This window comes from Octodon degus, unplaced genomic scaffold (assembly GCF_000260255.1).
Source record: "Octodon degus isolate 3935 unplaced genomic scaffold, OctDeg1.0 scaffold00085, whole genome shotgun sequence".
NCBI lineage: Eukaryota > Metazoa > Chordata > Mammalia > Rodentia > Octodontidae > Octodon > Octodon degus.
In genome coordinates this window covers 7,020,493-7,034,153 of record NW_004524661.1, presented here as the reverse complement: position 1 = coordinate 7,034,153, position 13,661 = coordinate 7,020,493, and the positions used below count along the sequence as shown (strand labels likewise).

General features: G+C 41.2%; 1 protein-coding gene across 6 annotated transcripts in view; it reads left to right on the top strand.

Moving 5' to 3' along the window:
- Positions 1–2,116: 2,116 nt before the first annotated feature.
- Tenm2 (teneurin transmembrane protein 2) overlaps positions 2,117–13,661 on the top strand; it is a 935,290-nt gene continuing 923,745 nt past the window's right edge. For 4 of the 6 annotated variants that reach the window (XM_004637047.2, XM_004637046.2, XM_012515976.1 and 1 more), the window contains exon 1: positions 2,193–2,418. In XM_004637047.2, coding sequence (XP_004637104.1) covers positions 2,193–2,418 — 226 coding nt within the window. Of the gene's footprint in view, positions 2,419–13,661 lie in introns of all 6 variants that reach the window. The other 2 variants (XM_004637049.2, XM_004637048.2) reach the window with 2 other exon arrangements.

Here is a 13,661-nt window from a genome sequence, read left to right as displayed (position 1 = left end):
GGAAATTTGCTACAGTATCTACTTTAACTTTCATCATAACTAAACCCAAAAGTATATACTATTATTTTCCATTTCTGCTGTTTGAGATACTGAGTTAGAAAGCCCAGAGGGCTTTCTCACAGGATGATAGCTAGTCAGTGGCCATGGTAAGACTGACATCCCATCTAGACTTCAATGGCCATGAGCTCAAATAATCTATGAAATAGATTCTAAAACATTGAAATCATACGTTGGAAGTTAAGAGTGAGGATTTTTGGCATCCAGAAATGTCAATAAAATGAAGGCAGTTGAACTTCCCATGCAGCAGCAAAAGTTTCCATGCTTTGTCCTCCAAGAAGGTCATGGGGTCTTGACTGGTGACTTGGGAAGGTGCTTGTCGCCTTGCTGAGTCAGAATGGTAGATAGCTGGAGAGTTTGTTTTTCCCTAGGTGACAGTGACAGTGGCACACCTAAACTTGGGCATATACTTTGTTTTCTATTGCCAAAAGTCAAATCAAATTTTCCACAATTACAGGATAGGCAGTATTTGATAAAGTAAAATAAACTGATCAGGAGCATCTCAGAGATCCGGAAGGATCCCGTACTGTAGAAAGATGGGGGAGGAGACACTCAGCCTCTTGTTTCTGGGAGCCCAAGCGGCCCACATTCACTGTGAAGACATCTTGTTGCAGTGTGGCCAACAGCTAAGGAGGGGCCGAGGGGTTCAGCATAGTGGAAAGATCTGATCCCCAGGAATTTCTCTACATACTGAGGGGCTAGTGAGCAACAGTAGCCTGGAGAAAATCATTACCCTGGCTCTGGGTTGTATTTTGCATTTTAATTAAAATTTGTATTTGTCCATTCTGTCCAGGTCCTGGCCCTGTGGTGTGTGCTATTTTGCTGGCAAATGAAATCAATAAGAGCCTATCATTTGGAACTTGGAGGCGCCTACGTGTTTTTGTCATTATTTGCTAGGCAGAAGGCTGGTGTTTTCTGAGTGATGTTTGGCATATACTTCTAGGCCAAGGATGTCAAATGACAGGCTGCAGGGCTCTTTGGTTGCCAGTTCATATGTTACAGCATTTTCTGCCCATCCACTTACCTATTGTATTCAGGGCTCTTCCTCATTTTTGCTTTTCTGTAGAGAATGTCCAGGCAAAGAAGGGGGCTGTGTGGGCTTAGATTATGAGCAGGTTTTTGTGTCAGTTGGACTTTTGTGTCAATAAGGTCTCTTGTTGGTAGGTAACTAGTGAGATGTGACTCTGTGTGTGTCCAGACACAGATTTGCAAAGGATGGAAAAGTGTCTGGGAGTTCACTGAGGCTCATCAAAGAAAAAAGAGAAAGACTATATATATATAGTGCACGTTCTCACTATGCAGCTCAAATTCATAGTGATGCTCCTACTTTTAGCCTCCCCAGTACTGGGATTACAGGTGTTCACCACCAAGCCCAGACTCAGTGGCTGGCTCTGCACACCCAGGGGCAGGTCTGGTGCTGCATGTGGTACTGGGGATCGAAACCCAGTCCCTGAGGTTGCCTAAGGAGGCATTTAGTTCACTGAGCTATCTCACCGGCCCTGGCATGTCAATGTTGCTTTATAGTATTATTCCCCAGACAGATGCATTCAATGACATGTAGGTTAAATGACTTCGTACCATTGGAAGGCATCAGTGACCCCTACCTGTACCTCATGTATGTGCTAGTATGATTTCTTTTCTGTCTTTCTGCCTCTCTTCTGCTATTTGTTTTCTCCTAACTCCTTTTAGAGCAAAAATGATAACAACAAAGCATGTAATTAGAGGTTAAAAATCATTTTGTCTGTGGATTGCTTCACAACAACACCTTCCATTAGAGTCACAGAATTATTCCACTATCTATAGATACTCAAAAGATGAGGGCTTTTGCTGTTACTTTTTCCCCAAATTATTAAATTAGACAGCAGCAAAATTAATTTACTATATTGAGGTCTTCTATTTAGACTGATTGTTTAAATACACATTAAGCTTTTGCAAAAGACATTATGCAGGGGTAACCCAGCTTGCTCTCCCATGCTTTCCTCTGAGTCAGAGTGTAAGTCAGAATCGAAGGCAGCGTTTCTTATAATCACAGTGTTGGCTTTTTCTTTGATGTTTTCTAGGTGGGCAAAGTGATACGTGCCAAAACTGAGGTCCAGCTTTTCCCAAAGCAGCCAAGTTCTGTGTGAACCAAAACAATGGATGTAAAGGACCGGCGGCACCGCTCTTTGACCAGAGGACGTTGTGGTAAAGAGTGTCGCTACACGAGCTCTTCCCTGGACAGCGAGGACTGCCGTGTGCCCACACAGAAGTCCTACAGTTCCAGTGAGACGCTGAAGGCCTATGACCACGACAGCAGGATACACTATGGAAACCGCGTCACAGAGCTCGTGCACCGGGAGTCAGATGAGTTTCCTAGACAAGGTGGGTAGAGTTGCCCTGCCAACGGGCCTGGGTCACCTTCCTGATGTGCCCCGTTGCCTGCGATGATGAAGGTTGATGGAAACAAGGGTGGCAGCAGTTGCCTTCTTAGGGTTTCACTTAGGAGAGTAATTTCTTTTATCATATCCAACATTTACACATATAAGGTGCACATTTTATTCTGGAGACTAAATTCTTAGAAAATTTGGTGGTTGTGTTTTGGAGGCCTGTCAGGTGTGTTTTAACAAGTATAACAAAGAGCAAAGTCAGGCTAAGGAAGAGGAATTCCTGAGATGATAGTGAATTTCCATCAGAGGGACATGAGATTATCTGTGTTTTTAAATTCTTGAAGCCCTTTCACAAGCCTTCAGCACGGGCTTGTCAGGAATGGTGCCTATTGCTTAAAATATATCTGATATATATATAGTCATATCTTATATATTAATATATTTTATTATATGTAATATAATATTTATATTTGTTATTATATATTACATAATAATAGATATAAAATATATATTATGTTGTAGAGCATAGTTGGCCATGCATATGTTACTACCCAATTCCACTGATATAGTTCTCTCTCCTATTTTCACCAAGTCTGAATTTTATTACAGCTTTATGCTTTCTCTTGGGAGAAGGATGCTTTTTCCTCCCAGGCACTAACAATTGCCATTCTGCTCATGTCCAGTGTCCATGAAGAATTCTGTTATCCAGGGCTTACTGTCAACGCCTCAGCACATGGACTGAAGCAAGGCACTGCTGAGGGGCAGAGCGGTGAAGTTCAATCACTAACTCTGCGCCTTGCACTCTGAGCAGCAGCCTTCCCTTGCCCCCTATGCAGCTTAAATGAATGGCTCAGCAAAAGCAGAAGCCAGTGAGCAAGCTGCGGCGAATGCCCTGCGCAGGGTCACTCTCCTGGCACCCGGGGTCTTGGCCTTGCACTGTGAGGTTATCACACCATTTGTTTCATGACACTGCTTCTTTACTTCGTGTTCTCTGTCCTTGGCAGCCAGCACTGTGAGGAGTCTAATTTGTAACGAGATAATTTACTTTGGAATCCCATTCCTGATTTCTTAGCTTCTTAAATTCTGAAACTGCTTTTGCTTCACGGAACACCTACACACACATACCTACATGCACACACAGATTATCAATTATCATTATAATTAAGATTTATAAATCTATAATTTGGAGGTCCTTCTAAAACATGTTCTCATATTCCCATTTTATCCTAGTATTTGCTTTTCTAGCTAACAGAATTTTGAGAAAAATCTACAGAGAAACAGTTAAAATTGTGTTTTCTTTGCCATCGTAAACCCTTGCAAAACATAATTTTTACTCTTATTTTCTGAATTATTTTCATGAAAATGTAACGCATACTGATCCCCCTTTAATAGGAAACAGGGGCAGGGCTGCTGTGAATATGGTCTGGATCCAGTGCTCTTAATCTGAGAGTGATTTCAATACATGATTTACTGCCTAACCTCTCATACAGCTCAGCTGACCCCTTGTAGCAGGTAGTGCAAATTGGGGAGGGGAGATCATGGCTTGATTAATAAAGAGAACACTTAAATTTTTGAAATGAAGGGTTTAGGACACCTGTTGTTTCCAAGAGTAACAGGAAGCCGAGCCTCTCGTATTTTGTTAGGAGGTGCACGTCCAGCAAGCCTGAGCTTTTCATTTTCTGCTGCACTTTCTGTGTCATTTGCAGTGTGGCTGCATGCATGTTTGTCTCTCATGAGTCCATCTTGAAATATACATTTTTTTCTCCCCAGTCCCATTAATGGCTCATCCTGGGTTCTGGATCATTGTGCACTGCGCTGCAGATTCTAGGTTATTGTTGAATTGTGGATGGGCCTGCCACTTTTTTCTTTATTAATATTTACATAAAATGAAACCAAGGGCTGGATTTTATTTTCAAATATACCTTTATTCTTCCTGTTTAATCTTGTTTCTCTCCATTGATAATAATGGAAGTTGCTTGGCCATATCAAACTCATAGCTTTGCAATTAACAATTCACACATGCCGTGTGTTGTTATTGAGCCCATATTTGTTTGTGTAATGTGTTTGCATGAATTAAAAACTGTGCAGTCCAAAAGTAGAAATGAAAAGGCATTGGAAATTATTTGCATATGCAAGTGCAATTCCTTCTGAAGACATCTATGAATTTATGCATGAAAATGTAGTCAGAGTCTGAGTGGCTCTACTTTGATAGGTTCTAAAATTGAACTCTGCAGGAAGTAAATAAGCACATATTTAAGAAGGGGAGGAACAGAAGATGCAATCTGGCAAGCAGCACGTGCAGCTTGAAACCAAGCCACTGAAGAGAGGGTTAAAATAAATTTTACAGAGTGTAATAACAATAATTTTTTAAATGTCATGTATTTCTCCTTTTATTTTTGTATTCATGGAATCAAAGAGCAGGATCATCTTAGCACTTATTAGCCTAGAGGTACATTAACCAGGATCATAGCAGGATCATCTTCTGCAATATTCTTATTTAAAACCCAAGACACTGATCATAAAACAAACATGCTTCTCACATACAAGCAAGTTTGGCAAACACTCGGATGGCTCTCCAGGTGCGCAGAGTAGAAAAGAGTTGCCAGCCAGTTAAATGATGGGGGCTCAGAGTCAGACCTTGTGGGCTCCCCCACCTGGCCTGCAGAAGTATCCAAAGGAAGAACCTGCCATATCCCAGCAGGAGAAGTGGCCCAGGTGTTCCCATGAGGAGGTTGTGGATGCTCCTGTCAACTTGTGCAGATTTTGTTTGCTTTCAACAGAGTCCTTCACTGCCTTCTGCTATTGTGACCTCTTCTCCTAAGTAGAGACTATGCAAATCACCTGCCTGGCCTCTATTATGCTAGGACCTCCTGGAGTGAAGGCCCAGAACTGCTGACCTTAAGTCTGTGGCCACAGGAGTAATTAGTAATTAGTAAATGACTAATCCCGCACTGAATCGCAGCCTCGCAGCCTCATGATCTGAGAGTTAATGCACCTGACAAAAATGAGCAGCAGCAGGCTGAGACCAGACCAGAGCAATTCTTCAGTCCAAGCGGCTACAAAAGAGGCCACACCGAGTAATGGAGGTCAGCCCAGGTAGGCTTCTCAAGCTTGTTCTGTTGGGCTCTGGTGTTAGGGTACAGAACAGTGTGGCATGTGGCATTCTCTTGTGGCTTAGAAATTAGTCTGTTACATGAATGATTTTTTTTTTTTTTTTTTTTCGGAACCAGGGATTGAACTCAGGCCCTTGTGCTTGCCAGGGAAATGCTTATTCTACTGAGCCATCTCCCCGGCCCCACATGAATGAATTTGTCTGTTACATATTTCTGTAACTGAGACTCTGTTTTGTTTTCTGTGATTCTCCAGGATTGGAGTTTAGGTTTTAGTTCTAGTAAGTAACAACAATAACAGACAACTAGCATTTTCTGGGTGCTTCTTAGATTCGTACATAGTTTTTAGTTATATTGAATAACAGCAGTTATAACAAAAGAGTAGTAACATTAACTAAATTAGCTAGGACCAGAAACAGGAAGAGGTGGAAACAGGTTTCAAAGCAAGGGAATTACACTGAACAGCTGTGTTTTGTACCAGTGTGTTGATTACCCCCTAAATAAATGAGTAAACAACCCAAAAGCACATCACCAAAGCTTTAGTTAAAGACTAGGAGCCTATCAAGTTCAGTTTTCACAACTTACAAGGATCAACAGCTCCAAATCTTGTTTCATAACATAGGTATTATAGGTGTTAATATTGATTGTACCTGGAATGCTTACCACTGCTGACCTGCTGATCTATTGCCCTACCATTCTGTTCCCTCCTTCCACAGCCACCCCAGTTTCCCTGGAATCACCCCTCCTGTAGCACCTCTGTACAAACCACTGCAGCAGAAAATGTTCCTAGGGCAGGGGCCTGTGCCTGCTGTCAGCGCGGGTTCTCTCTCCTTCCCTACAGCCATTACTTTTTGCACAACCTCTCAACCTGGAACACTAACTAGCCAAGTAGGGTGTTGCTATCTAAATGATATTGCTCAGGTAAGCAGAACTGGTGGCTTTCTGGGCTGGTTGAGGCTCAGTGGGCCAGAGAGTTCAGCCAGGCTTCTGATTCCTCAGAAAGCCCTTCTTTCCAGTTAGTTGCTCTAGTCTCTTGAGAGGGGGCCGAGATTGAATTTTTTTCTCTGTACCTCAGGCTGTCTTTTTGGGTCAAGGTTGAAGAAAAGAATTGAGGGGAAGATTGGATTTTTTTAAAGTATGTTTATGTTAGTGGTCTCAGTCAGTTGGAGAGCAGGCATAAATTATATGACTTTGTTGTGCTTTAAAAAATATGTAAATAGACTCTGTATACACATTTTAGGCTAAGTTTGGCTTGGGGACTTTATAAACTAATTCTTTCTAAGTAATTCTTGGTCCTTTACAATATGCTTTGGCAATAAATTTTAGCCTGTGTAATTTGGCATAACACAAATATAACTCATATTAAAGAGATGAAAACTCAGAGCTGCTAGTAAACTATGTAGAGTCTTATTTATATTGATTGTTGAAATACTTTGGGTATCTGTAAGTATTTCTTCTCATAATTTTCTCCAAATAGTTAATGTTTTTACTAAACCCAAACAACAGTTATAGAGGTTCTGTGTTGAAAACTACCACTTCAATTTATTTGCAAAAGACAACTTTTAGGTTTTAGCGAAGTTGAAGAATTCTATTAATATTTGGAAGAATGAAATGTACTTGGAGAAAATTGCTTTCAATTTATTCTCTTGCCTCTTCGTAAGACTTCTTTTCATAACTTGACTGAGAATAAAGAAGTACCTCTTAGTCTTTGGTTGTCTTGTTACTTTAAAAAATCTTTTGAAAAGGAGAATCTATAACCTTTCAGTGTTACATAACCTATAATCTTTTTGATGGCCACCTGAAATCCTCATTCCTTCATATAGGAAGCGTATGGTAGAGGAGCTCAGAATGCAGACCCTCAAGTTCTATGCCTATACCAGTGCTGATAAGACTACCAGTGTGACCTAGATCAAATTCTAAAACATAAAGGAAGTCTCATTTCCTCCATATGTGAAAGTTCTGGCTACTTATTGCTGTTGGAATCCGTTCTTTCAATCACCCTCAAACAATGGGCATTGTCTTTCTAGTGTGTATACTTAAGATGATTGCCATTTTAATCTTAGAGCTAGAAAAAGTGGAGCTAGGTTGCTCTCCATGGAAATCTCTTTTCACCTGGATTTGATCCCCATGAATTGCAAAAGTTCTGACATCTTCCGACTCAGAATTCTTTTTCCAGCTTTTGATAGAGTATGTCTCACTCCCTATGTAGTCTACCTTTTGCTCCAAAAGATGAACATAACTCACACATTATTTCCCTATTTTTAGAAAGAAATGAAAAATGCCATCTAGAAACTGCCAGCTGATGCCAACATACTGCAAAGGAGTTGCTAATCAGACCATCTTACTAGTGAAAAAAATAATAGATTGGAAAATGCTCCAAGGTAGTATCACTAGATACCAATAATTTTTAGAGATATGAATTCCATGACATATAAATAAATGTGTATTTTAGAAATAAGCTTATTTAAGGGAAGGCAATCCTTATAATCCTACATGACAATCCATTCTCATAATTTTACCTATAGTAATTTGGAGGTCATGTGATTTTGAGAGTTAGTGTTATCTCTATTTAAGTGTGGGCATTCATTACCCTTTTAGGAATATAAAAATATTTTTCAATAACTTTAGCCACCAGGCAACAATCCTTACGCTTGACCAATTAATTGTTATCTTTCAATTAATTATCTTTCGTCCATTATTCATTCGACTTCATATCTGACTGCCACTGAGTCTTCTGTCTCTAGTTCTTTTTCACTGTAATTCTCTATACTTTCACCTTCTAGTTGTTAGTCTTTTCCAGGGCTTTCTTTTGGCCTGTGTGTCCCAGGAATTGAACTCATGACCTTACATTTGCCAGGCAGGTGCTGTAATGCTGAGCTATATCCCCACCTCTTCGCGGCACTTTTATAGAACACTGCTATTCTCAAAGCCTAGTATCCCACCTCAAATTAGCTCGTGTATTAAGCTTTGTAGGTGATATCTATAGAAAATCTAGTAAGCCCTCTGTCCTCAGTCTTGTCTTCCCTTATTTCTCATTAGCTTTAAAAGGCTTTGTGCTACAGACAAATATACCTGGAGTTAGCTACTGGCTGACAACCCTACCCTCATATTCTTCTCTCTCATGTCAAGAAATGGATTTTGCTTTTGTTTCTTCTTTGCCTCTACATCTTTAGTAGAACATGCGAAGGAAGCCACAGATAGGACCAGGAAAGCCTGTGCCCATAGATAATGACATTCTGTGACTTACGTTGGCTATATCTAAATTTAAGCCTTGCTAGACATGGACATTCCTGAGCTCTGGCTAGAAAAGTGGATTCCTTACAGAAAAGACATAGTCCCTGAAAATCTCATGAAGAATACCAACAAGTGCGACACAGATGTTCCCAAACTAGTGATGCTCAAAAAGATCTCTCATGAATCATCTTTGTAAGCCCTGCCTGTACTTTCCTGAGGCCCCTTGGAATATTTCTTCTTTAGTATTCAAGCAATGAAGTTGACTCCACTCCCCATGCGTCTTCTTTCCTCCCTCACATTAGAAAATGGAGCCACAAACCTTACATTTTAGGTCATGTCCTAAGGTTCTTTTCTTTCTTCTTGACCCTACATATTAGTACTGACCAAATCACACTTATTCTTGCTTCACCAGTTTTGTGACCACATTCCTCATTCCATGCAAAGCCTCCAACACTTGACGTGAGCAACTCATTCCCCATTTAAATTTCATCCTTCTGTAAGTCTTTCTCTTGGCATGCTTCGTATGTTATGAATTGTTTTGAGTTTCTAAAATGTCACTCTATTTTTGTCACTGCATTTAAATTAATTTAAAAATGTTTTGGAAGTTCTTATAAGGAAAATGTAAGTTGTGAAAAACAACACAGAATGAGGCAAACAAGGTATCTAACCTCCCAAAGATTGATGATGTTAAAGAAGTCAGATATAATACACAGGTAACTAGGTATACCAGGATAAATGTTATAAATAGAAAAATACTCGATAGCTTTGAAGAGACATCAAAGCTAGAATTATATATAATTGTGGGGATAGAGTTCAAAAAATTGTGACATCCTTGCAACACTTGAAAGTCAAGAAGAGGCCGTTGATGAAAGTAGACCATATTCAGGTCAAAGGACTCTATATGTCTCAGTCACTTTGACTGGGTCAGAATTTCCCACATACCTACGTAGAGGAATATAGGTTCTTGCACTCATGTATCTAATCTGTGGTTGGCCAGGAACCAAGTAAACAAGGACATGGTAGAAAGGGATGGCAGAGAAAAGTTGGTCAAACCATAGCAACCAGAAAACAGAGAGAAAAGGGGCCCAAGACAAGAATACCTCTGGCCAGGTTATACTCTCAGTGACCTACCTCCACCCCAGACCCTACTTCCCAAGAACATATTTAGCTACTGAGCTCATCAGTGGATGAATCCACTGATGAGTACAGTGTTGTCATGATCCCATCACAATCCAAAACACATGAGGCTTGTGTGGTACAGTTTAGATCTAAAGCATAACAGTAGAGTTTATGCAAAGGTCCTGAGGTGACCAAGCTTGCTGATCCATGTATTCAAAAGAAGCTGAGGTTTATAGAATGAGGCCTAGAGACAGGTGAGATGGAGTAATAGGGAGACTCTGACTCGCGCAAGCATCTCCAGGAAAGAATGCTGGCATGCATAGAACTGTCAGAGGGAAGCTATGTGGCCAGGAATCTGAGTTAGGAGAGATCTTAAGCAAGCAAGTCTCATAGCATACATCTAAGGCAGGAGGTGACTTAAGTAACAGTATCCAGAAACAAATCATGGGGTTTTTTTCATAATTTTATTGATAAACAAATAGCAGTGAGATAGTTTCAAATCAAATCGCTAGGACAGTTTCAATAATTAAGACACTGCATACATTCTTCTTAGTGGTTAATTGCTGTACAAGATGCGGACTTGAGATCCTATTTACAAACACCATTAGAACAACAAATCATGGTTTTATAGGATGCTCTCTAAAGCAGATATGTTGTTCTGAAACTCTTGAACGTTGATTGCTTTCTTCTCCTGCAAAAAGCATATCATCTTTCTGATGCTGAGTTTACGTAAAGATCCTGAAAAGGTCAGTGCTTATAAATAATGCCTTAAGTAGAAGTATATAGATTGTTATTTCAAGTTCTAGTACAAGTTCTAGCCTCTCAAACCTGAGGCTGAGTATAAGAATATACTCAGTGTCATAACAAGAATGTGGGGTCTGTTTCTCAATCTTGTTAAATACTTGCCTATGCAAAAAATAGCACTAGAAACAAAGCTCCTCCAGTGGATCCTGGGCAGGAGAAAATGTGAAAAAAGAATAACACTACATCTGTCCTTCTGCTGTGTAAATGACATGACTTTGTGCATCCTCTGACATGTACAAGATAAACCAGGGATTCACAGTAGATAGGAGTTAAGTGTGTATGTGAGAGAGAGAGAGACTGCAAGTATATGTTTTATTTCTGCCACTTGGTAACATTGGTGGGAAAAGAACAGGAGGAAGGAGGCAGGGAGAGAACTCAGCTCAGCAGCCTTAAGCACCTGCCTGGCAAGTGCAAGGGCCTGGGTTTGATCCTCAGTACTGTCTGCCATGCTGGCCTAGTGCTGAGGAGGCTGAGACAGGAGGATCACTATGAGTTTGAGCTGTGTAGCAAGACCCTGTATGAGAGAGAGAGAGAGAGAGAGAGAGAGAGAGAGAGAGAGAGAGAGAGAGAGAACAGTAATACTTTGGGGAAGAGATAGGAACATCAGGGTGAAGGATCAAAGCAGAACTAAGGAAACTCCTGCAGTCCCAGTTCTGGCCCTTGCCGCTGTGTTGCTGGTAATTGCCAGGCCTGGAACAGCAGTGCAGCTGTTGGTTTATGGGTTCAAAGGTTTGTGGAGCTGAGGGCTTGTGGAGCCCGAGATGTTCTTGCATCATCCCTGTGCAGAAGTCTAATACAAGTTACATAGTTGACTGCACAGCTTGCAATTCCAGAGAAGTGCCTCAGCCAGACAGCAACACAGGAGTTGGTGACTGACCCCTTCATGGGACTTGGGTTGATCAGCCAGAAAAAAAAGCACAGGAAAAAGAAATAAGATCCTCACACAAAGATAGCCATAGTTGAAGGAAAAGGAAGATGGTAACAGCCACACTTCTTTTTCTAAATGCAGAATAGTTCCGCTTTTCAGCCCCTAAATCAGAGCTCACAAAGTAAGTGGACACAGGCTATATTTGGGGCCTAGATAGGCTTTTGGGGGCATATGATGGGATTTAGAAGGTTGAGTGAACTGTTTCTCCATTCACACTCCAGTTGGCTACAATCCCCATTTCTGTCTTCTTTCTTAGGCGAGCTCTCCTCTTCACTTATTTATTTTGTATTCCAGGCCTCTGATGACTATTACAACTGCAAGCATATCTTGGCCTTTTCTACCTCCATTCCTCCTTTGATCCCCAGTACCTCGTGCCAAGCTAGAGTGCTGAGGAGGCTGACATGAGGATCACTATGAGTTCGAGCTGTGTAGCAAGCTGGAACAAGCTTTCTGCTTGTCCATCCCATTAGGTTTAACCCAAGGACCTTCTGTTTGGTGAAACTTTCTGCCTTCTGGATTCCTGAACTCTTTAATGGACGGCTGTTGCTATGATCCTCTTTATGATTGACGTCACTTCCATAGCACGTGGGTTCTGTGACTCCTGCGAATAGGGAGATAAGCAAAATGCTCTGCATCTCTGTGCTTTGACTCATGGATACAGCTATAAGAAAATTTGTTTCTATTAATGGCTGGTCTCTTCTTCTAATGAGAGGAGTTTAAAGCGTAGCTCAGGAAAAGACATTTAGAAAATGTAGAATGGTGAATCTGCACAGCGTGACACCACCAAATCCCACAGTGGGAATGGCCAGCTTGCAACCATCCTGCAGCGTGTCTGACGCTACCATATTGACTCGCGCAAGCTTTTGCTTTTTCTGAATATTGGCAATTCAAGAACACTACTGGCTTTCTCGGCTGGTGTCACATGTTGCAGCATTGCCTTTTCCGGGACCTGCTTTGCGCGCCGAATGTGAGGGCTTCACCGTGTATTTAGGCAGTGACAGGATACCACTCGGCTAGGACCTTTGAGAAAACTGCAGCATAAGGGCTGGAGACCCTGCAATGCCTGCCTTGCCCTGCTTCACCCCCGGAATCCGGAATCCGGGAGCGGTACTGCCCCGCCCACTGCTGACGCATCCCTGATATTATCGAAGGAGACATTACATTCTCAATGTCACGTTGTAGGTTTATAATTTAATTTTCAGCTCTGACAATTCCAGAAGCATCCCTAGGGACCTAGGAGGAGGAGGAGGGGGCTGCTGGTGTGTCCCCGAAATGGATTCATATGCATTTCTTGAGCACCTTAATTGGCATGCATAAGCCACCCGCTCCCTTACTGTCTGCTGCGGCCAGTCTCTCTAACCACCAAGTTACTCAATATTCCTCCTGCACTGACTGCTCTCTTTTCCACTCAACCTCAAGTCAGATCTACTTCAGTAATAAATCTCTGCTGGGAGCGATCAGAACAAATACTGAGTGTGCACAAAGATATTAAAAATAAGTGCAACACAGACTTATTTAATAATGTTCAACAGCCTTTTATAATATTTGGAATATTTTACCAAAGTTACTATGAGCATTATGTTTAATGCATTTTTCTCCAAGACTGAAACCCAGCTAAAATCAAGCAAGCAGGCTGTGTTCTCAGCCAAACCTGTTCTCCTTCCCTTTCCAGAATTTTTTCTTTGGCCAGAGACACAAAATGTGAAGCCGTTCTTTGTTTCCCCTGATTTATGAATAGTCGGCATTGGGCAATTGCTGTCCCAGTGGGATGCATTTTATTTTAAAATAGTTCGAAGCATTTTCTTTTAAATTCCTCATGTCCACTGCCACCTTGACTTGTAATACATGCTTCTCAGCATGTTCTTGTGCGGTTGAGGTCTGCTCCACGTACCAAGAATTAAAGCACCGAATTTATTTGTAGCACTTTGAACCAAAATATTGAATTTATTTAGAGAGTAATTCCAGTGGGTTAAATTTGTTTCTATGGATCTATTTGCTGCAGCTGGAGCACTGGGAGAAGGGAGGAATATTACTTTAATGTCC